Here is a 24,352-nt window from a genome sequence, read left to right on the forward strand (position 1 = left end):
GGGATTATGGCAATGGGCCAATTTGCCAAAATGTTGAACTATCCCTTTAAATACATTCTGTTATCAGACTTTACTGTACTTTTTTATAAATGGTTTGATCAAAATAAGAAAAAAAAAAGTGCCACAGAGCACCAGTGACTTTCACAGTTGCATTGGCTAACTTGACTTGATGTGGGTGAACATGTAGTTTTAAATCAATCCCCCATCTAGTGTCCTCCTGCTCTAAATACTCACAAAACATCTATTAAACTGCAACTGAAAAGCATTCATCTTTCAAGTGATTTCTTTGAAGATAAACAGCTCTCTGTTATGTATTTTCACTAATTACAGCCCTTATTGACCTTGAAATGAGAAAGAAGATTTAATTATAATTAGAGAAGTTATTATTTTTAACCCAACAGCCCCCCCTCCCTCCCAGGACCCCTGCTCCAGGCCTTTAGTTGAGGAAATCGTGTCTAACTGGAGCTCTATGAATTTTAATTGAGCACCCCTGGGTTAGATCTCCATCAGTGCACAGCCAAAATGTCTATAAATGGAGATGATTCAGTTCTGTGGTTCTGTGGTTTCACTCTCCAGAAGTGGGAGCCCGGAAAAGACGGCTCCAAAAACACACAGAATCGTCAGTAACAAATTTTCATGATTGTTCATAGCTAAAAAAAACCCAAAACTCTGCTTTCATCCCTCAAGTTTACCCAGAAGCATCTTGACATTACATGACATTAATGATAAAATGACTTATGGACAGATGAAACTGTGAGTTATTTGGGAGGAGCATGGAGCACTAGGTGTGGTTTGAAAAACTCACTGTAATCCAACACAGGAACACATAATCCCACAGGTGAAGTAAGGTGGAGAGAACATCCTGACTGGGGCTGATTTTGTCATTATACAGTAGAGGGGAAGATAAATTCCCAGCTTTATCAAGATGTCTTCCAGGACAACACCCAGCGAAGCTCAGGAGCAGCTGAGTGCCACAGCAGCACAGTGACCCCAAATATCAAAGAAAATCTCCTACAAAACAGCTACAGACAAAGAAATTCCACCTTCTGGGGTGGGCCAGTCAGAGCCCAGACCTTAATCTAGTAGGGAAGCTGTGAGACCACCTGAAGAGAGATTCTCAAGTATCTGAGCTGAAGAAGGTTGTGAGATTATTGGCACCAACAGAGATTCAGCCTGTTAAATTCCACGTGAATCCTTGGATTTAATACTGTAAGTATTAAATCGTCAAATTTTTACTTTTACTTCCAACAGCGCCAGGAATGTTCAATGTGGATGTTCATCAGGACACACAAGGTTACCCATCAGGCCTAACATTCTGACCAGTGACAGGTGAAGTGAACACTGAATAACTCCTCATCATAGCACCTGTTAGTGGGTGGGGTATATCAGGCAGCAGGTGAACATGTTGTCCTCAAAGTTGATGTGTTCGAAGCAGGAAAAATGGTCGTAAGGATCTGATCCAGTTTGACCAGGACCACTGGGTCTCTCATGTGAACAGCTGCAGCTCTCTGGGCTGTTCCTGGTCTGCAGTGGTCAGGATCTATCAGAAGTGGTCTAAGGAAGGAACCAGGGGTGTCCTGGACTAAGGATTTTTATAGTCGAATCTGATTCCTCAGATTTTGCACATAGTCAAATAATTGTCGAATCATGTTATTTTTCCGCTTGTTGATTCATGATCTCATATCCGTCTGTTTCCACTCCGGAGAAAAGAGTTAAGAGAGAGAGAGAGAGAAAGAGAGAGAGACTGGTGCGCCGGTCCTCGACCACTCACTGTGATATTTGTATCAAAACAGTCTCGCCTATATTATAAGAAGAATTTGTGTGGTTGGACGATGCCTGGGCAATGAGACGAAGAGCGATATACAGATGAGTACTGAAAGTAATCTTACGTTTTTTATTAATGTGTCGCACTTGTGTGACAGGAAGGACTGTCTAGTTTTTGATTTGTCAGTAAATATGTCTTGTAATCCCATATGGGATGAGCCACAATGGTGGCATGACACGAAAATAAATATTCATTCATTCATTCATTCACTCATTCATTTGAAAACAGAAGAAATTCTCTGTCAAATCAGATGTTCAGCAGCAGGGAGCACCCCTATATGATCAGAATGGTATATCTGTTTTTTTCACAACCACATTTTGCGACAATTCGACGACGAGGTTGATGGTCGAATCAGACCTCGAATAGTTGAATAGTCGACTATTCGACATCACCCCTAGAAGGAAGAGTGGTGAAGCGGCCACAGGCTCATCGAAGGCTGGCCTGTGTGCTCCCATCCAACAGACCAGATACTGTTGCTCAGACTGAACAAGTTCATGCTGCTTCTGATAGAAAGCTGTCACAACATACAGTGCAGCGCAGTTTGTTGTGTATTTGGCAGCAAAAGGGACCAACACAATATTAGTTAGGTGGACACAATGTTATATCTGATCGGTGTATGTCTGTTTTACGTTTTTTGGACCAATCGATGCAGAAAACCAGGTCATCCCAAAGGGTTAACATTCCCTCTCCATCTCTCTGCTGTTTGTGGCTGGTCCGCAGTCATCCTGCCTGTCTCCTCCTCACCCCGCTGTGGTGACTCACCCCTGACTATCATCCTGTCCTGGGGGTGCAGCGGCATATCGAGCCTCCTACAGACTCAGTGAAAGCAGATAAGCTGCGTGCCCTGAGGCCGTGTGGTGCTCACCGAGGAGGGGGGGGGGGTCACGTACCTGGAGCGCTGAACTGGCGCACAGAGGTAGCTCGGGTCTTGTCGTGGACGCGGCTGAGACCGCAACCTTTGGGCACACTCCAGGGCGCCGTGCTGGCGCGGCTGTCCCTCTCCTCGGCCGTATCGTAGACCTCCACGTGCGGGGGGCGCTCGGTCAGGTTTTTGCTGTAATGACTCAAACCGTATTGGGCGATCTGGATGGCGTAGAAGTAGCCCTGAGGGCCCCACTGAGTGGACAGAGGCACGCCTGGATGGAGAAGAAGGATAAGAAGGAATTATGTCAAATTAAATAAAGAAAAAGTACACTTCGAATACCACGGCTGGAGTTGTTTTTCTCCCTTTTCCTCACTTTTACAGCATAAATCTTGTTTTATGTGGAGGTTTTTCTTTGAGGCTCTCTGCTGTCTATTTCAAGTAGATGTTCCTTCATTGAATAGAAGCTCTTCTGGCTCGAGGAAAGACTAAATCAGTTCAGTGCTGGAAAACTTTTGAGTACTGGATGAGCCCAGCTGAGACTCAAATGTGGGCCTACAGAAACAAGACAACAAAGTAAAAAAAAATGTCAGAAAAAGGTTAGAGCAACACCACACCAGCGATGATGATACAGGCTCCGGCTGTGTGGTGAAATCCAAGCTAATCTACAGCGTTCCACCGGAGGCGAGCTTCCCTCTTCACACAGCCAGGAATAGCTCAGGCAGAAGAATTACTCTGATTAACAGATAGTTCACTTAAAGACCTTGTGACAGAGAGAGCACACGTGAAATCCAAACCCCATCTTTCTGAGAAGAAGTGTGTAATATGCTGAGATTAGAGCTGGTGATAATGTGGCTCTAAACTAGACTAATCACCTGATCACTTGTCTTCTACTCTCCTCCTGCTGTTTCCCTAAACAAACACATCCTATAACGACTTCATGTCACTTTGCTGTTTGTACTTTCCTGTGTAAAATGAGTTAAAAGGATGAGGGAAATAAAACTTCACTGTTTTTTTGACTGTACACTCTGGACATAAATCAACGTAAAATAATACTTCACTTACTTAATTATCTTTTTAATTATTAAATTAAAGGGATATTTCAACATTTTGGCAAATTCGCCTCTTGCCAATTGCCATAATCCCTATAGTTTTAAGATTATACATTATTATCTCATAGCGTGGTGAATGTGCAGGTCACAACTTCTCCACCATAGCGTTTTGGAGTTGTGATTGTGTATTTGATGAGTTTGATGAGGGAAATACCATGAGCCTCCATTAGCTGCGTTAGCTGAGCAGCTTGCGACTCTGCCCCGCCGATCTAAAAACAACATGCACCGTCAATTAAAGGTAATGAACCTACTCCTATTGTCTATAAGGATTAAGGCAATAGGCGAATTTGCCAAAATGTTGAACTATCCCTTTAAGGTTAAGCAGCAAGATTCTTCGGAATTATGTTATTTTCCAGATTTTGTTGTGGCTAACAATTTTTCACTTGACAGTGAGAACCTTTAACAAGAACCTTCCACCCCACCCGTCCCTGATCCCCCTCTGCAGCAGGAGTGGATGCAGTGACAGGGGCATGATCCCTCCCTGGCGTCCCGTCCACTTACACTGGTCATTTGGTTCACTGCAGCCTGACAAACCACAGCTACAAGCACCATCCCTGAGGACTGCACCCAGGTTCTTAATGTGGGGAATGAATGGGTGGTGGATACAACTGCCTGGGTGCCCCTCTTCTACTTGCTCCTGTACTAAGGTGGTTAACAGGTCGGCAGAAGGAATATTTTACATTATGTCGAGTATTTATGTTCATTTTATGTCCATGCTTAATGCACAGAGGCATGGTGTGGCATGTGGAGCTGTTGCATGAATGACTGTGAATCTGCGGTTTTTATACACATGTTATTTAGTGATAAATTATTAACAGTTGTTTTATAATGAATTTAACACGATGCTTTTAATTACAAAATGAGTATTGAGTGTTAATCATGCACAGTATGCTTTATTGTAGCAAGTGAGTGATCTAAACTGTGCATTTTCTTTGGCTTTGACTCATGGAGCATGAATTTATGCTGCTTCTTATTATTTATATTGAATATGAAGAGTACAGAGCAGGGACCAGGGTTATATACCACACTGATGAAGTTAAGTCCCACAAATGCTTCCTGTTGACTGGATATATTTGATTAATGTGTTCATAAAAGAGTAAGGAAAAAATTGTATTCAAACACACACACTCTCCATCTCCACACAAACACACACACTTCCAATCCCCCTGCCAGACTTTCCTCCATGTCTGTCTTGTTACTGGCATCTCCCTTGACAACTTAAGTCAAATGACTGTCAAAGTCCTAACACTATAACGCTGTGCTACTCACTGAATAACGCAGAGTAATCCATGTGGAATTGACTGTTAAGCCCCCCCCACACATATTTTCATAACTCTAGAGAGCGGACTTGAACTTGAAATCTGGAAAACTAGGTCTTCTGCCAATTACAGCAGGTTCTAAGCCCACTGAAGTTAATGCAGCAGAAAAAGTGCCACACCATCCCGTCGTTGTGTAACAACACCCTTCCTCGGTTTTCGTCGCCGTCTTTGACCTCTGAAAGGTCAGTGAAACTTCTAAGTAGAGATTAAAATTGATTATTAGGGGCTAGATGTTCAATATTTCCAATATGTCATACACTGGGATTGATAACTGTGATGAAACCACAGGGAATTCAGACCCAACTCAGTGGGTTCCTTTAGATAAACAGACAAGCTCAGACATTGGTGGAGCCCAAATGGTTTCAATGGCAAACTTAATTTTACCAAATATATAAATATTTACGTTGGCAACATCGACATGAAATGATCTCTGTGCCAACAGCATTAGAACGTTGATGCCACATGAGGCGGAGCTCGCCAGATCCTGATAGCTCTGTGGAGAAATGGCATTCCGCTAATGCTAATGCTAACGCTAACTAACTAACGGTCAGCCGGTACTGTAACGTTTCCGGTGCAGGTGTGATGCTGCAGGTTTGTCGGGTTCGTCTGCAGGTGAGTTAGTGTGAAATGATTCAGATGTGTTTCCAGTCCACTGTCAATACTGTCTGCTGCTCGTTAAATACGGTTAGCGTTAGCTTTGCTTTAGCTACTAACCGCTCCCTAGGCAACCAGTACAATTGAAGGTTGGAGCGAGAGTGGGCGAGTGTGAGTGCGATACGTGAGGAGGAATTAAACTTGTAGCTAACACCTTTAACATTTGCATTACTTCATAACAGGACATTCTACGTCATGATATTTTACTGAATGTTGCACTACCTGCTGCTGAGCATATGGGGCTGAATGCTGGACCCAGCTGTAACCCGTGTGCAAAAGGTAATCATATGAAAATCACATGCACTCGGGTTGCAAGCCTTTTGGAGACCAACACAAATGAAAACATTAACGCCTGCACACCGACTCCAACCAATTTTCTTTTTTGACAATACCCAGATTGAACCGGGATCAAAGTGTTGTCTGTTTAGATTACTCTGTGGTTAGGAGTCGGGGCTTTAACCACAGTGGTTTGCAACAGTGTCCTGGATTCCTCTCCCAGACTATTGTTCCGAGTCCTCCTCTGTCTTCTCTAGGAAGTGCTATATTTATCTTTGTCAGCAGGCTGAGTGTGCACAGGGTTTAGGTTAAGGAAGATCTGGCATCATGTATGTGTTTGCTCCAAGCTTGCAAGAGAGAATGTGAGCATTTTTAATCAAGCACATGAAAGACTATAAGACGTGTTTATGGTCTGTATGTGTGTGTGTGTGTGTTGTTGGTCTGCTATAGAACAGGGTGTGAGGATAAAGGAAGTGAAGGGAAAACCCAAAAATGAGGCAGATAGTGATTTAAGAGGGTGCTGTTAGAGAGGATTATCTATTTCCACTAATGACAGTGCCCCGGCTGCTGGAGCTTCATTTCTCTCAGCTTCTGTTCTTTGTCTTGTGGAGGCTCCGGTGAAGTAACCCTCCTCTATAAAACCACAAACCCTCCAGGAGCTGTGACAAGTAATAACACATAAAAGTGCTGTGTTCTTAAAAGTGTTTCATGGCTGAATATTTTTCTTTTTTACATCCAAATATTATCACAGTGTAAAGAAGCAGGTGAGTGCTGGAGCTGGATTTCTCAGTACAATTAAGGTAGGTGATAAATACCAGACTGCTGCAGCGACGTACAAGGGTCATTTCAGCATTAAATGCATATTGCTGAGGGTCCTGTTAAAGGAAACTTTTCTGTGGGTAACAGCCTGCATTGGGAGAGAATGCTCCCGTGACCTTGATTAAGCCCTGAGGTACCCCTGACTGTGACAAGCTAATTAATGAACTGCTATTTTCACCTATAAAAATATGCTAAGTTGAAGAGAGGTGTGTGTATACTTGCAGTTGTGTAGTGCTACATAGCAAAGAGCCTTGGGCTTAATTAATGGAGCTTGATAAATTGTGTGTTTGTGTGTGTATGCGTGCACAAGCGTGTGCGCATAGGGCTCCTTAATTCTGTAGTAAAAGAAACTCTGCAGGCCACTGCAGGGTGCGAATAGCTTGTCTATTCCTCAGCCACTAACTACTGACAGATTTGGCTGACCCATTTATAATATATATACCCACCCAAAAATACGCTATGCTGTATTATGTTACCTTTACCACTGGGCGCACCTAACCCAATAAAGGATGTTAAGTAGAACTACATTTCTTTCGTATTAAAAAAACTTAAAAAAGAAACAATGAATGTAATGAAAACACCAAAAGTCAGGGAAGCTAATGGAACAGGAGTGTTTTCTCAGCTACCTCCCAATTCAACTGTATATGACATTATGACATACATGTCTCTTACAGACTTTGATATTAAGAAATTGTCTTTGCCTTGAGGTTTGTGCAAAGAGCAGACAAGAATATTTCTATCAATACATTAAAAAAATAAAAGTCAATGTCGAAAATTGCACCATCCATCTCAGCAAAAACACCAATTTACTGCTGCCAAATTACTCTTACAGACACTAGCCATCATTACTCATCAACTACTGAGAGGAAAAGGACCCAGGACTGTGGTCCAATAACTATTTGTCACACCCTGTCTGTCATTTTCACAGATGTCACTGATAGGTTTGAAATTCTGAGGGGATGGACACTTCACTTTGAGCGTCTGGTGTGATACTGGTGCTTTTGTTTTACTGGGGGCTTTAACTATTTGACAAAAAGGGAAGGGTAATAAATATCTGTTTTGTAATTCCAGGCAAGTATGAAGGACCACTTCTTCTAGCCGATGGGGCACGGAATATATTGCTGATAATGTGGTTTAAACTAATAGCCTTTTAAAATGAGCTATTGATCCTCCCTGGCAATTATTTTAAAAGGAACCTTGAAAAGAAAACAGCGTGGAGGATGGACAGAAGGTGCGAAGGAACGAGGAAGGATGCATTCACTTAATGGAGATCCAGCAGGACGTCTACAAAGTGACGCACAAAGCATCTGAGCGGAGAAAAGCTGATGTGACGGTGTTGGCTTTAAAGTAACATGGTGGCAGAAACCTCTTTTTAAATATGATTGATTTTTAAATGACATCATTGCATTTATGATGCATCATATTTTTTGAACCAGACATCATTAAGTTAATGTAATGTTAAAAGAATAGTCCACCCAAAATTCAAATTGCACTCATTATCTACTCACCCTCATGTCGACTAAGGGCTGGGAGAAGTTTCAGAGTTATCCATGGCTTCTCTGAGTTACAGGGGGTCTCGGCGTAGCAGTGCATGTCCATATAACGGTTGCAAAAGGATACCACTTTTCTTCGTAACAAAAAGACACACCAAAAAACATCCAAATACCTCCATGCTGCTCGTATGTAATGTCCGTCTTGTATTGAAGCCCCGAGATTTGGACGGACCAGGAAGAGGAGCTTCCGCTACAAACAAGCTTGAAATATAGACTTATTTAATTTTTTCGGAACAATTTCGCATTTCGGGGCTTCAATACAAGACGGACATTACAGACGAGCACTATGGAGGTATTTGGATGTTTTTTGGTGTGTCATTTTGTTACAAAGTTTGTTACAAAAGTGGTATCCATTTGCAACCGTCATATGGACACGCAGTGCTGCACGGAGCCCCGCTGTAACTCAGAGAAGCCACGGAGGACTCTGAAACTTCTCCCAGCCCTTAGTCGACATGAGGGTGAGTAGATAATGAGTGAAATTTCAATTTTGAGTGAACTATCCCTTTAATGAGACACATGGGGTTTATTATTATCAAAGTTTAGTAGGAAATAAACTCCCAGTTGCAGGTATTTGGTCAACACACACTGACTTTATGTTGTATCTGTGGAGTTACAGAATGAGTGTAGAAACTCAGCTGTTTATTTCAGTTAGCATGGAGGAGGAACCAACATAACAAATGTAGTGAATTTAGTTTAAAAGCTTTGCACTGTCTTATTGGATTTTGTTAAGTATTTTATGCCCTAGTAACTTGTAAGCTTCATAAGCCTGCACACTGACAATTAAAAACTGTACAAAAAGTTGAAAAAAACATTTGCAAAATGTTCTCAACAAAAAAAAGGGAATGTGAAGATCTTAAAATCTTGAAGGGTTTGGGTTTTTAAATAAAATAGCATTGAGATTCATCATAATCCCATGTTGTGTTGCTCTGTCTCACCTTCCACTCCACTTATACACTTGACGCGGTCCCGGACCTCCACGTTGTATCCCTCAAATGACATGAAGACTCCGTCGGGGTGGTAGGGCTCTCGCTGCGTGTAAACCTTGGAGTAGCTGTGCTGGAACTCAAAGCGATCGTAGCCGTCGTACTGCACCACTTTGCCGTACACCTCAAAGTACTTTTCCATCCAACTGAAGGGCAGGTAGACCTCGCCCCCCTCTCGCCGCCCCTTTATGGTGGACTCGTCGTTGATCAGGCAGTCGATTTCCTCATACTTGATCCCGCCCACGACTCCGACGACGGGCGGGGGCTCCGGAGGTTGCGGAGGGTGCTGCTGGCTGCTGATGCTGGCGTCCCCCGCCTTGGGGCTGGGGGCCACGGCGGCGGCGCGAGGCAGGAAGCGCACGGCGGTGTCGCTGGAGCATCGGTTCCACAGCAGCACGGTGATGAGTGTGAAGAGGGCGCAGATAACGATGAGGGTCTTGTAGTTGACCCGAGCGGCCAGGCAGCGCATGGTCACGTCTCGCCTGTGTGACACAAACACAAGGGATGCATTAGCAACCTGGAGGACGCAGAGCTGAACACCGACCTACATACACTCCATAATATACACTGACAACATTTACATGCATACAAGATGTTGGTCTGATAATCTGTAGTGACAATACACACTAAATCCTCTCAACACAAACATGTCTGAAACGCAAAAATAGGGACATCTTTTTACTCGTTTAACGTTTAACTGAATTTTATTATCTTAAAGGGATAGTTCAGCATTTTGGCAAATTGGCCCATTGCCATAACCCCTATAGTTTTAGGAGTAGGTTCGTTACCTTTAATTGTCGGTGCAAGCTATTTTTAGAACGGCGTCATCAAACTCAACAAATACACAATCCAACAACTCCAAAATGCTCTGGTGGACAAGTTGTGACCTGCTATGAGATAATAACGGCTCTGCTCCGCTGTTCTAAAAATAGCTTGCACCGACAATTAAAGGTAACGAACCTACTCCTATAAACTATAGGGATAATGGCAATGGGCCAATTTGCCAAAATGTTGAACTATCCCTTTAAGATTCATAGCACTATTTATTGTTATTGTTTAACTTTGAATTATCGATATATTACACATATATCTATATATATATATATTTTTTTTTTCTTACCTATTCTATCTTGGTTTTTATCTGCTCTCTAGTCTTTTACCCACTCCCCACAAGTACAAATCGTCAAGTCAAGATTGCGTTTCCTCAGTATTTTTTATCTCCTCAGTGTTTTAATTTTTGTGTGTCTATGTTCAAATGCCCACTCTGTTTTTATTATTTTTTTATCATATAAAGCACTTTGAGCTGCTTGCTGTATGAAAAGTGCTCTACAAATAAAGTTTGTTTGATTGATTGAATTTTACAAACGGCCGAATGTTACTCACAATCTCTTTTACCAATTTAGCAGGAAACTGACTCATCTACACTTCTAGAGGCTACTTAAGTGTCAAATCCAGTTAGACTATGAAGTAAATGACAGTCAAGAAAACAAAGATGCATTCATTTGTGCAGTGGTCCTTCATTGTGCATCTTTCACGGTGAGACTGGAGATTATCTAAATACCCATGTACAAAACAGCAGCTTTCTCCAGGAGAAAATCCAGACTCAAATCTCTGATCCTCTACCCTGATTACTGAGACTAGGATTCTGCTTTTTTATGTGACATGCTGTGACCTGTTTAATTAAACGGATGTAAATTCATAACCTCTGAACGACACAACAGCCCTCAGCACTTTTAATTTTGCAAGTTTAATTTTCTAGATCGATGAAAAGCCAGTTTATTAATACTAAGAGCGGCTAAACCCAATAGATCAATTAAATGAGGTTGGTAAAAACAATTTAAAAAAGAAAATTAAAAAAAGTCACAATCAAGATGAACCAACAGTTTAGAAGCGAAAGTGGACAACAACTGTTCTCCAGTGATTACATAGAGCCAAAGAGGAGGCAGTTTCCTTAAATAGATGACAAGTTGTAATTTGTATCAATCACATTTCCACTCAGTTTTGTTTGGTGAGGAGACAGCCCAGCTGGGGATGAGTCATAGGCACTGGAGCAGGACAGGGATGGTGAACGTAGAGTCTGTTACTAATTACGTCTGTGTGCTCCAAACAGAATCAAACCGTGTGGTCTGATGTGCAAAAGTGCAAGTTTATGATCAATGAGAAGCTCTGATCTGTGCTCTCACTGCCACTCTGTACCGGTGTCTCATTTATAACCCAACAATCAACCACTGTCTGCAATATGGAGCAGTATTTGGAGTGTTTGGGTAATATTTGATTCTTGTTTTGGGTGGATTTCAAGTTAGGTCTGCTCCTGTCTGAAACTCACAAGCTGCTCCATTAGCTCAACATTTGGGGAAATATGCTGAGTGATGAAAACACTGTTGCCACGGTCATGTCTGTCTGCACGTAGCTTAGCATCAAGTCCAGAAACAGGAAGAAACAGCTAGCCGCAAAATCCACCAGTACTTCTAAAGCTCACTGATTAAAGGGATATTTCAACATTTTGGCAAATTCGCCTATTGCCATAATCCCTATAGTTTTAGGGAGTAGGTTCATTACCTTTAATTATCAGTGCAAGCCGTTTTAAGATTGGCGGGGCAGAGACGTGAGCTGCTCAGCAAACACAACAGAGGCTCATGGTATTTCTACAATTCCTTCATCAAACTAAATACACAATCCAACAATTCCAAAACGCCCAAAATGAGATAATTACGTATAATTATGTAACATTATGACACATGAAGCAAATACTCCAAACTAATTTTGCTTTTGAAGTCACTCTGCCGAGCACCTGTGTCGGGAATTTAGTCCCGGTTACGTATTTACCTCGAAAACAACTCTGTCAAGTAACGTTCCATTATGTTTACATAGCGTGGTGAATATGCAGGTCACAACTTGTCCACTGGAGTGTTTTGGTGTTGTTGGATTGTGTATTTGATGAGTTCGATGAGGGAAAGCCCGGAAATACCACATGCCATGCAGAGCTCATGTCTGTTCTACCGATCTCAAAATAGCTTGCACCGACTATTAAAGGTAATGAACCTACTCCTAAAACTATAGGCAGACCTGCAAACTCTGGAGAGTAAAAAGGATGTGGAAATTGAACTCAGCTTTCCAAAAAAATAAAAAGGTTTATCACAGTTAGTTCATGATTTAACAAGAGGGGGCAATTACTTTTTCACATAGGATCAGGTAGGTTTGCATAACTCTTTTCCACCTAATAAATGAAATCATCATTTAAAAAGTGCATTTTCTATTTACTCTGGTCATCTTTGTCTAGGCTATTAAAAGTTGTTTGATGATCTTAAATAACAAGTGTGAGTAAGAAATCAGGAAGGGGAAAATACTTTTTCACAGCATTGTATGTAGCTTAAGGGGGTTGAAAATCGCAGCACATGAAAGGAGTGTGTTTCTCTTCTATAACACACATTCTACATCTCGGTGACGTCTTTCCACATACGAGCTTCCTTCGCCTTTCAAACGGAGCAGAACCGGTCTGACAGAACACTGGCGGTAGAAGCAGGTCCATGGAGCTGTGTGCTGCGGACGTGCACGGAAAAACAAGCGCGCCGAATGAATGGCACACCGCGTGCATAACGCGCGTCTACATTGAAAGTGTGTGCGCAAAAGACGCACTGAATGCCCCCCATGCACACACACACACGCTTTATCCAAGGTGCCTGTCATCGTAGTTTTCTGCGTTCCACCGATACATCAGATAACTTCCCGCATGTCGTTTCAAAATAAAAGCTGTCCGATATGTTTATCAAGACTCTACCACCCCCCCCCCCCCCCATCCTGAACACAGAATTGGAAAGTCCAGGTTTCTTATAAGTTATCTATTGACCCAACATACAAAGCCAATCAGCCATGTTAATGGATGAGTCGGTCAGTGTCGTGCCTCGTGTGTGTCGGGTGTTTTCACCAAGCCAGCTAGAAATCAATACACCATACTGAAGTCTTCTCCTACACACTAATTACAGCGCGTAGAATTTACTATTACAGTGATAACAGAGCCGGGTCTCGGGATGACAGAAGACCTACCAAGCTGCTGCAAAGGTCAGCTCAATTACTGTGCAATAATTGGACAATAGTAATCAGCTTTAGCATTGCAGAGTCAAATTATAGTGGCAGCAGCCTCTTGAACAAAGTTAATATTTCCGATGACTCTTAAATAGGAGAGAGGACCCCCAGAGTGCTTTACAAGCAAAAATGCTGAGGGAGTTGAAGAAGATGAAGAATGGGCTCCATCTAAATTAAAGCCTAGGAGTAAAACTGTAAAAGTCAATGAAGGCATTTTTTTTTTACAAAGGGATTAGTACGTGTCTAACAATAAAACTGGCATAGAACATATTGTTTTTCGACTACACAACTGATTCACTCTAGAGCCACAAGAAAGGCCCAAAAAACATTTTAAATATTTTCTTACAAAGATGCGCTGGTTTAAAACTTTTTTTTTTTTGCCATTGTCTTCCAGTCAGTGTTGGAAGAAAGAAAGCTTTGGTGGGTCTTCTGTGCCTGATAAATTATTGCCACACATAAAAACTATCATTGATACTTGGAGAAATGTCAGCCTGGCCCAGTAATGAAAGATTGGGCCGACGGGAGCTCTGTCAAAGCTGAAAATGTGAGGCGGAGGGCCTGGGACTGCACCCTGAAAGATAAGTAGGACCAAGCCTGTCAGGGAACCAACTATAAATAATTGGCTCTTTTTATAGTGATTCGTCACTTGTGTTGAGCTCAGGCTGAAGGTGGATAGACACGGGCTAAAGCACTGCAGCATGGAGAGGATCCTAATGCCTCACAATGACTGGAGACGATTCGTCTAAAGCCATGTCTCATTTCACAGGCGCTATTTACCCTGACGTCAGAGCAGTACACCCACTGGATGTTGCAGAAAGGTTTTGCAAATTACAAATGAAGTTGGATCAAAATTCAGGAGTTCTCTGATTCCGGTCCAGCCACGCATGTGAAAATGGGTTTACATGGGAATTCACCTGTGACTCACATAAAATTGGGCCAAAACCACATGTTTCCCATGTGCAAATAACACGATTCTCATGTGCAAAATTTTTCATATGTGAAGTTCATGTGGTTTTTCTTACATCTGGCACAAACAGACTGGCCAATACAAACTAGGAACCAACTGGAGACATTAACAATTCTTATAAAAAAGTTGAAGACCAAGACAGAGAGTGTGCAGAAGAGAGACAAGCAAGCAAGAGAACTAAATTCAATCAAGGGCGACCAAAACTTTACTTATTCCATATTTCATTGCAATAAATTAAAAAAATAGCCGCAGAGAAAACTCAGGAACAGTCAAACGGATTAATGTGATACATGACTCACAGTTGAAAAGTCACTTGTGAATAAGTTATTTGGCAGTGAGACTTGCAAATATCAAGCATGTTTTATTAAGACAGGATCCAATCTAGAGATGGATAATATCCTCAAGACATGGGTGTCAGCCTTCTCACAGGGCCTCAGAAAAAGGTTAATATTATTATCTTTGTAAACCAGGCCTGTCTGTAAATGTGCTGGCTTCTAATCAGTGAGTTAAAGGGCTACACTTGAGTCGATGCTACATCTTCCTCCAGAACTTGTCCTTTTCCTCTGGTAGCTTGTTATATCTGATGAAGTTTATAAGGGAGAACACATGCTATGAATTCAAGGACAGAGCTGAATGCAGGTTGTTAAAGTGGAATACCCACATGTTCAGATTTAAGAGCTAGAGGAAGCAAAAGACTGGTATTCATAAGCTGCTTTCATATATACACTGCGACCCTGAACTTTTCTAGACATTCCCAGGGCAACGTAGGGAGGGGGTGCTCACCACTCCGCTGCACTGATAAGAGTGAGGATTGCATTCAGCACAAACACAGGACTGCAATGTCCACAACATGTCCAACAATGTGAAAACGACTGCAAACAAAGCTATTCAGTGCAACGTCCAGGCAGAGAGCAGTACACAACTCAACACAAAGTGCTCACAGTGAGTGTTCCACTGAAGAAAGGCTGGCGAGTGCATATTGTACATGACTTTGTATAGACTGCATGGCAAAACATCACTGAGTCATAATCTGAAAAAAAATCACGGTTCCTCCAACACAACATCATCCGGCAAGATTCTTCGTGGAGAGAACCTTTGGACAGTATTGTAGCATTTAATAAATATTTTAATATATGAATCTGTTACTAGGCCTGTCACAATAATGGCCTGATCGCGGCCGTTTGAGCTGACCGCAATCATTTAGCCTAAATGTTAAAATCATTTCCATTCATCTGTATAAAAAACAGCTGGATGAAACAGAACATGTCGTATTTCCATCACTATTTCCGCCTCGTTTTCAACGGTTCCATGGTCCTCTTTTAATGACATCATCATGTTGCGCAGGCTTCATCTGCCGTGGTTTAAAGGGGACATATCATGGAAATATGACATTTTGAAGGCTCTTTAACATATATTTAGGTGTTTGTCTTGCCTTCTGCCCCCAAAATGTGAGAATTGACAAAAAAAATCTGTAATGTTTGGACTCCTTAGGTTGAAATCCATGTGGTATTATGAGCTGTTCCCTCAGATGTCTTCCAGTGATGTAACTAGGATTCTAATTTGCATAACCCCACCCCTACCTGGTACCAGTAGAAGGGGCGGGGCAAGCAGTGGTTCATTTGCATTTAAAGGGACAGACACTGAAATCAGCCGTTCTGAACAGGGCTGTTTTATATATTTTTAGGGGCTTTTTTGCCTTTACTAATGACCAGGAGAGTTCAGAGAGACAGGAAACGGGAGGCAGAGAGGGGGAATGACACGCAGGATAGGGCCGCTCGACATGGGTTTCGAACTGGGGCCGCCTGCAGTGAGGACTATAGCCTCAACACATGGGGTGGGTGCTCTACCAACTCGCCGGCATCAGTGCAAATCGTGCGAGATTTGGACGGACCAGGAAGAGCAGTGCTGGGAGCTTCCACTACAAACAAGCTTAAAATACAGATTTTTTTTTTTTTTCCGGAGCAATTTCTCATGTTGGGGCTTCAATACAAGAGGGACATTACAGACAAGCACTATGGAGGTATTCAGATGTTTTTTGGTGTGTCTTTTTGGACAAAGAAAAGTGAGCTCCATTCTCAACCGTCATATGGACATGCAGTGCTGCACGGAGCCCCGCTGTAACTCAGAGAAGGCACGGAGGACTCTGAAACTTCTCCCAGCCCTTAGCCGACAACAATCGTATTTCAATGAGCATCTGTTGACATTAGCCTTATGGATTCAGTTGCAAAGCCTATAAATGTCTCTTCTTCTTCATAAGGTGTATGTGTATTAGTAAACTATGTTTAGGCTTATACTATAATAGTGGCATAAAATGATCAGAAAAAGACTTTAAGAGCAATGTTTGGCAATGAATTGACAACTAAAATAGAGACGTGTGACAGTGAGTGAGCGCTGCAACCTAGAATCTGAACGCTAGATATTACAGTTTTCCCTCCATTTTACACACTGGACCTTTAAAAGGATCCAGAGTGTAGAAAAAAGAGTAACTTTTATTTTATGTTGTGTAAACTAAGTTGATGTGTGAACAATTCAGGTTAAGACTGTTCCTGATGTCCTCTTGACTGGGTTTTGACAAACGAAGATGTAAATCACATCAGCTGCTGTGCACAAGTTAATTACAAGGCAAACAAACAACATTTGGCCAGTTACACAGACAGTACAGTAGCTGCGTTGTCTCCGGTGGATTTTGACCCAGATTCACTTACATCTTGTAGAAGTCCCCTCTCGGTGGGAACACAACAGTATCAGTTGTTCAAAAGCCTTGAATGACTTATGTTAAGATGTGACGGTTCTCATTCAACAGCAGAGAAAGTTGTACTACTACCCAACCTGTTAGGGCAGCGGGGTTCAGACTGAATTCAGCACTGGGGATTTCTATTCTAATCTTAACCAACAATCTTTAACTAGAAAAGATCAAACAAGTTCAGGAAGCTCTGTCTCTGGATATTTGCATTACTTTTATTTGGTCATCAAGTCTGAGGATTTGCTGTTTAAACAACATGGATGGACCTTTGTGTAATCCACTCGTTATCAGCTCTTAGGAGAGTTTGCATCGATATAATCCCACTGGTAACAACGCTGCTGTGATCCTGAAGGAAAACGACACCGACATAGAAAAAAAAAAGATAGATAAATGCAACTAGACAGGAGGTGGAAGGCAATCCTGTCGGAGGATAAAAGTCCTCCTTGCTTGACAGATAAAGGTGAAAGATACTGCAAAAACAAAAGCAGCTTTTCGGCTTACATGCACCCAGTGTCCTTCCACGGGAAATTGAAAAGTGCCTGAAATAGCAGGTGAGACATTCAGATTTTGAAACAATGGCCTCAGTCATTGTGAAAACCTGTGTACTGATGAACGCAGGGGGGGAAGAGAGAGGAACTAAGAGAGGCTTGTGCCGTTTTAAAAAGAATAATTACCATTCTACTAATTTCACAGACGTTCACCGAGTTGCTATCCAGAGGGAAATAGTTGTAAAACACATTTTCTGTGATTAAACAATAAAGAAATTCATCAATAATGAAAACGGTGATTGCAACCGTAGAGATATAATTATAATCATTGGAGCCATTATATTTACCAAATGCAAAACGGCCCTGCAGAAAATACGCTAATACCAACAAATAGCTGGTAAGTCACGTCTGACTATAAGCTCCATGATCCCAGGCTGATAAATCCTACATGATACTGTTGACAGCTCGGCGCTGCGGTTGCAGTGCGATCATACGCACTGGCAAGACGAGCAACTTCACAGTCCTGACAACCTGAGGTCCCAGGGAGCTCACATGTCCAATCACACACTGCTGCTTCTTGCTGCTTCTGCACATCATCAAAGGCGTCGGACTTTGTGAGCAATTTGCCTTTGAGCTGCGATGAACTGGTACAAGTGCAGCTCCTGATGTCCTGACGTTCACTTCACCAAACGCAGGAGGCAATCTCCTGGATTAAAAACTGTGGTTTGTGGGTTCCTCCAAGAACTGCTATAAATCATCATATATCAATATTTTTTTCTTGCATAAATCTCTTAACCTACTTCAGCTCTGCTTGCAAAACTACCAAATGTTGTTTTGTTTTTTTTCGGGGGGGGGGGGGATTTTAACTGCCAGTTTGAAGATATGTTGCCTCTTGTTTTCTAAAAAAAAACACACGCACACAAAATATGAGATTTTTTATATGAAATGAATAGGGGGGGGTTGGGGCATTGCTAATTATTAGAGTCCTAGATATGTCAAAAAATTAGCACCAACATTGATTTCATTGCATTACTACTTTCTATGTGGTGTCAGTCAGATTTTCAATTTTGCACCCTAGTGGCCAAAAATGGACGCACAAAAGAAATCATCACATATCAATATTTTCCGGATTTTTGGGGGGGGGCATAAATCTCTTAAGCTACTTCAGTTCTGCCAAAGATACTCTATTTACCAAGATAGCCCATGAGAGGCTGCTCCAATGATAGAAATTACTCTTCCTGTCTCCTAAATGGGCGTGGCCAACCGTCACCCCACCTCGTCTGTGAACGTGCGTGGATTTATAAAATTTGTAGGTAGATGAAAGTGAGATATTTATATTTTCATTAAATATTTACACTACTAACAGTCATATTTAGCATGACGAAAATTATTTAAATAATTTTCACGGGAGTTTGCGGCCGTTTATTGACGTTGCCTATGAGATCTGTGCCAAATCTGGCAAGAGTGTGTTGTTGAGACAGTCAAAATGTTCAGAAGAGATGTGGCTTGTGAGGAATGAGTTCAAAATTTACTTCAGTGACTGTGGGGCGAAAGGATCGACCATAATCTGTGTTCACGTTCAATTTTCCCATTGGAGTCAATACACTCAAGGCTGCTGCTAGTCTCCTAAAAAGGCGTGGCCGTGCAAAAACCCACATGACATATATACAGGAAGCTGACTCGTCATGGGGGGTCTTGGTTTATAAACCATCTTTGGCTCTGCTCAAAACTACCAAACATTCAATATTTTTCAGAATTTTAACCTGTTAAATGCCAGTTTGATGTCTTCAAACAGCTGAAAAAGATATTGATGATTTTATAGCAGTTCTTTTGACCCAAAAGGGTGTAACAAGTGTTACCAGTCTATCAATGACCTGACAAAAAAAGAAACTTTCTTCCAGAAATCCAAACCTTTGGCTGTAACACAGCCAAAATGCTCAGCAAATCAAAAAAGAAAAATGGAAAAAGGTCCAAAAAAGGACCGAGGGACCCCTGAGGGTTTTAATTCTGCTGTGCATAGATAACAACTTAATAGCACATGCAAATATTTGGATATCTTTAATCCCCAGATCCCTGGTAATAAGGCTGGGAACATTCTAGTGGGCATCTAGTATCAGCAGGTCTTTGATAATAATGAGACAGAAACATCTCAGTTCGAGCAGTGCATGAAATCCAACCTTTCCAAAGGCAAAAAATAAAAACACATTGTGACCTTGTTAAATGCACTTGGAGTGAAACTAGCTGCTAATCTGCCGTCTGGGTCCCCGGTGCAGAACGTACAACACTTACAGCGCTGTCTAACTGCTGCAGGGCTCGGCGCGGGGACGGGGTGAATGGAGTTGTTTTTCTTCTGCTGCTGTCCTCCTCTGACGTAAAAATCACAAGCCGTCATCACAGCAATAAAAGCTGCGTGCTGGTGAGCCACCCTTGGGGAGCTGTTGGAGCAGAAACCATGGTGTATGTGCGAGGTGCAGGTGTTGGAGCCCCTCTGCTTAAACTCCTGACATTTTCAGCGCTCTCCTCCACCGGTGAAGTAAGGTAGAGGTGTGAGACTGCCTGTAAATCATCGGCTTGTGTTGAAGCTGTGCGGCTGTTTGCTCCTGTGAAGATGGGATGGTGTATGTGGGTCTTTATGTGTGTGTTGTGGATGTGTGATTGGTGATGATTGGTTTTCGAGCCTGATTATGATCATGTGTACTGTGTAGGCAACAACTAACAAAAGAAAAATGACTTTTTATTAGCTCCTTATGTCGTCAATTCATGGGGGCGTGTCGACACGTGCAAACTTCCACGTGCCTTCAGTCATATTTCCCAGCAAAAAGTTACACAGGAGGACTGACAGTAGGCTATGTGCCGTGCAGTCCCTGTGAAAGAAGGTCAGACAACAAATGTACCAGTAGCCTAAAAAAAGTGATCGCCCCGCAAGCGTTGTAATTAGTGCTGCACGATTCATCGAATCGCAATCGTAATCTCGATGTCACGCTGTGCAATTATGCAATCGCACGAAAGTCTGCGATTTTGCAATTTAAATGTGTGACCGTGTGAGCCTGTAAACAGGACTATCTCTCCTGTAGTGTGTGGAGCGGAGCCGCTAACGTTTGCAGCTTAGCAGACCCCTTTTTTTTAAAGTAACAGCCACACTCATCTGCTGTCTCCTCTCTTCTCCTCCGTTGTGTGTGTGTCTGTGTTACCGGTGTGAGAAGCACGTGTGTTGTGAGAGAGGAGGAAAAAAAGTTACCTGCTTTTATGTAATACGAAGAACATATATACTGTAAGGAAACACTTATTACTTAAAATGTGTTGCCTATGTTTGAGCTGAGAAATACACTCCTAAAATATGGTTATTTCCTGTGTTGTGCTTGATAATCAACAAATAGACTCATTACAGCATTGACTTACAATATCGTAATCGCAATCGCAAATCTCAATATAATCGCAATCGCACATTTTTATCAAATCGTGCAGCACGTTGTAATCTTATCGGTTAACAGTTAATAATCGGTTAACGAGCGTCGGTTATCCGGAGCTCCCGCCACACACAAAACCCTCTTTGCTTGGCACCGGCAGCAAATTCACATAGGCTACTGTGCTTCTCTGGGGATGCAGCATACAGTCCTATTTACGACGCAAGTAGCAAGTAGTAGACAGTTGCCCTTCTCAACCACAGCTACTAAATGTTACATTGTGTTGCTTTAAACGACAGAAAATTAGATGAGATTAGCTGACTCACTGATATGGGTTCATCACTGGTAAAGAAAAGGGCCTAGAGCTCCCACAGCTACATGTGTCTGTCTGGAAAGCAGCAGGTGAACGAAACAATCAGACTCTGATTTAAAGTTGGATGGGACCAACTGGCTCAGTCCCTTCCCACAGGTTCTGATCGACTTTTGTACTCCACCATATGTGTACATCTCACCTTCGCTCTGTATCACTAAGCAAATAAAAGACTGTAAACAAAGTAACTGGAAGGAAGATATAACATGATACGGCCCCATCATTGACAACACATACATCCTGTTTGGCAGGAGCGAGGATCCAGGCAGAGGAAATGTGACTCTGAACTCTCAAATCAAATCCTACGCCTATAAATCAAAGGCTACGCATACAGATTTCCTTAACCCCTTCATCCCCTTCACTTCACATCCTGCTACGCTTCTTCACTGTGTGTGCGGGTCAGGTTAAATTGTACAGTTGGTAACCAGAGCAAACTAATCAATGTAATTTCATACATTTTCTGAAGAATCTGCAGTCACCAGTTTCTGCAGATCCTCCCTCTCTCACCTCTCTCACGGACTGCAGCTGATGCCATAGAGCAGCTGATGCCACAGAGCTGCAGTCACAGCGAGCAGAGAGGCCTGCATATTCATAGGGCAGCACCGGGGATGCTGACTGTGTTTTCACTAATGTTTAAATGTATTAATGTCCTTTTTTCCCCCTTTTTTAAATCAAGTTCTAAATGGTTCATAAGTGTTGTTAAAGGGGACATATTATGGAAATACCACTTTTTGAAGGCTCTTTAACATATATTTAGGGTTTGTCTTGGCTTCCGGCCCCCAAAATGTGACAAAACAATCTGTAATGTGTAGGCTCCCTAGGTTGAAATCCATGTGGTTTTACAAGCTGTTCCCTAAGTTGTCTTCCAGTGATGTAACTAGGATTCCAATTTGCATAACCCCACCCCTACCTGGGACCAGTGGAAGGGGCGGGGCAAGCAGTGGTTCATTTGCATTTAAAGGGACAGACACTGAAACCAGCTGTTCTGAACAGGGCTGTTTAGAGAGGATGAAAAGACCTGTGATGTTTGATCCTTGGGGGATTTTGACCAAAGCATGTCACAGACATGTCTTTAAGACACCTAGGAACTATTTAGATTTGTGGAAAGGGGGCAGAATATGTCTCTTTTAAATCTAGTGAGATCATGTCTGAAACTCAGAATACCATCCTAGTTATTGGATTAATGATTTGTAACAATTCCCTAAATTCCAATGTGATGTCTACATATCATTTTCACTGTTTTTTTTTTCCTATTCAACAGCTCCAAAGCCAGAAATATTCAGTTTATTATGACATGTGTAAAAGAACTAGCAGGTCCTCAGTAATTATGTAAAATGAATTAAAATGATTAATGAGAAAAAGAAAATATATTGAGATTAATTTTCAGGTTAACCTAACCCTGTCAGGTGGTGAATCAATTCACTGTGACAGAGTTTCATATTATGTACAACTCCATGGTGGTCTTAGGTGTGATGCACATTAACCTGTAAAACTATGCACCATCTTAACACGCCTTTCCTGCACCTGTCTTCTAGAATAACTCAAAAGAATGACAGGCGCTGGTCTAATAAAGCAACAGAGTAACACAAGTTTGTTTAGAAGCAGCCGAGGAAGTGAGTAAACTGCTTTGAAGTTAATGTGCCTGTGTGTTTTATCTCCAGTTGAAGGATTAAGCAGGTCATTACCAAAAGGCTTATAACTGCGGCCTACTGAGGGATTAAGCGGACTCTTAATCAAATGGAGGGGAGACAAGAGAAAAAAAAATGAATGCATCATTTTAGAGGCGGGTCGTGCTAGCTGCTTGCCGCACAGCGACATAGAAACAAATATGGACCTAAGATATGGTGCATGGACTGGTATAAGGTGCTAAAAGCTATGGTACAATCTGGTACACATGCTCTGCAAGGGCTGTAATAAGAATCTGCAGTTAGCAGGGAAATAGCAGCTCTTGAATGCTAACTGTTTTGTCAGCGACTTAAGAAGAAGAAGAAAAAAAAAACGTAAACAAATAATAAACTGCATTCCAATTATGTTGTCTATGTACAAAATGTGTGTGAGTATGGCAGTGCTGTATCGGGGTGTGTGTCAGCGCCCTGAGTACAGCAGCTTTTCTTCATGCAGACACAATTACCCCAGTTATACAAGCTAATGCACCCAGAGTTAGTTCAAAGAGCTCTGGCGTTCCTTATGCAATCAGAAATGATTCAGTGATGACAAGAGGAGGAATGCAGGGCTTAGGGGCGACTCGTTACAGCCATGCTTATTCGTTTCATCATACCAGCAAGTCCAGGCCCTTTCCACAGTGGAGAGAAGACTATGCAGAAGATTTAATTTGTCCATGTAATGAAGTCTAGCACCAAATTTGCATGCAAAAGAGGTTAGACTGCATATGCAGCATGTTATTTAATTTCATCAAACTAAATTAGCCAGTGTCACAACTACATGATAATAACCACAGAGTGCGCACGGACAAACGATCTACACTGAATCCGAGAGAGCTGAACCACAAACTGCTCCATGCAGGCTTGTTGTTGTAACCACGGACACACACACTGACCTCTAATCCATTCACAAAGAAATGCACAGCATCCTCTTGATGTTCATCAGAGTGTTGACACAGATGGATCTTCTGTCACTGTCTGCACCTGTAGATGAGAGGATAAAGAAGAGTTCCACTACTGCAGCTCAAAGTTATGAATGAAGGTACAGTATATAACCATACATCCTCATTCATATGCATGACATTAGACTTAAGAGGCTTAGACTTAAAGATTATTTATTGATCCCAAAGGAAATTCAAGTATCCAGTAGCACAGACATACATATAATATAGTATGGGCAAGAGCAATATATAAACATAACACAGAAAAGTAAGAAAAATATATACACTATAT

At 42.0% G+C, this 24,352-nt stretch overlaps 1 protein-coding gene across 1 annotated transcript in view; it reads right to left on the minus strand.

Annotated features, from left to right (window-relative positions):
• glceb (glucuronic acid epimerase b) overlaps positions 1-24,105 on the minus strand; it is a 38,203-nt gene extending 14,098 nt beyond the window's left edge. The window contains exons 1-3 of the mRNA XM_085772789.1: positions 24,016-24,105; positions 9,356-9,885; positions 2,716-2,961 (exon numbers count right to left, since the gene is read on the minus strand). Of these exons, the coding sequence (XP_085628915.1) occupies positions 2,716-2,961; positions 9,356-9,872 (763 nt within the window). The 5' untranslated portion in view covers positions 9,873-9,885; positions 24,016-24,105. The remainder of the gene's footprint in view (positions 1-2,715; positions 2,962-9,355; positions 9,886-24,015) is intronic.
• Between the last annotated feature and the right edge of the window lie 247 nt (positions 24,106-24,352).

The sequence above is a fragment of the Trachurus japonicus genome, chromosome 3 (assembly GCF_045865225.1).
Source record: "Trachurus japonicus isolate A0001 chromosome 3, Traja_1.0".
Lineage (NCBI taxonomy): Eukaryota > Metazoa > Chordata > Actinopteri > Carangiformes > Carangidae > Trachurus > Trachurus japonicus.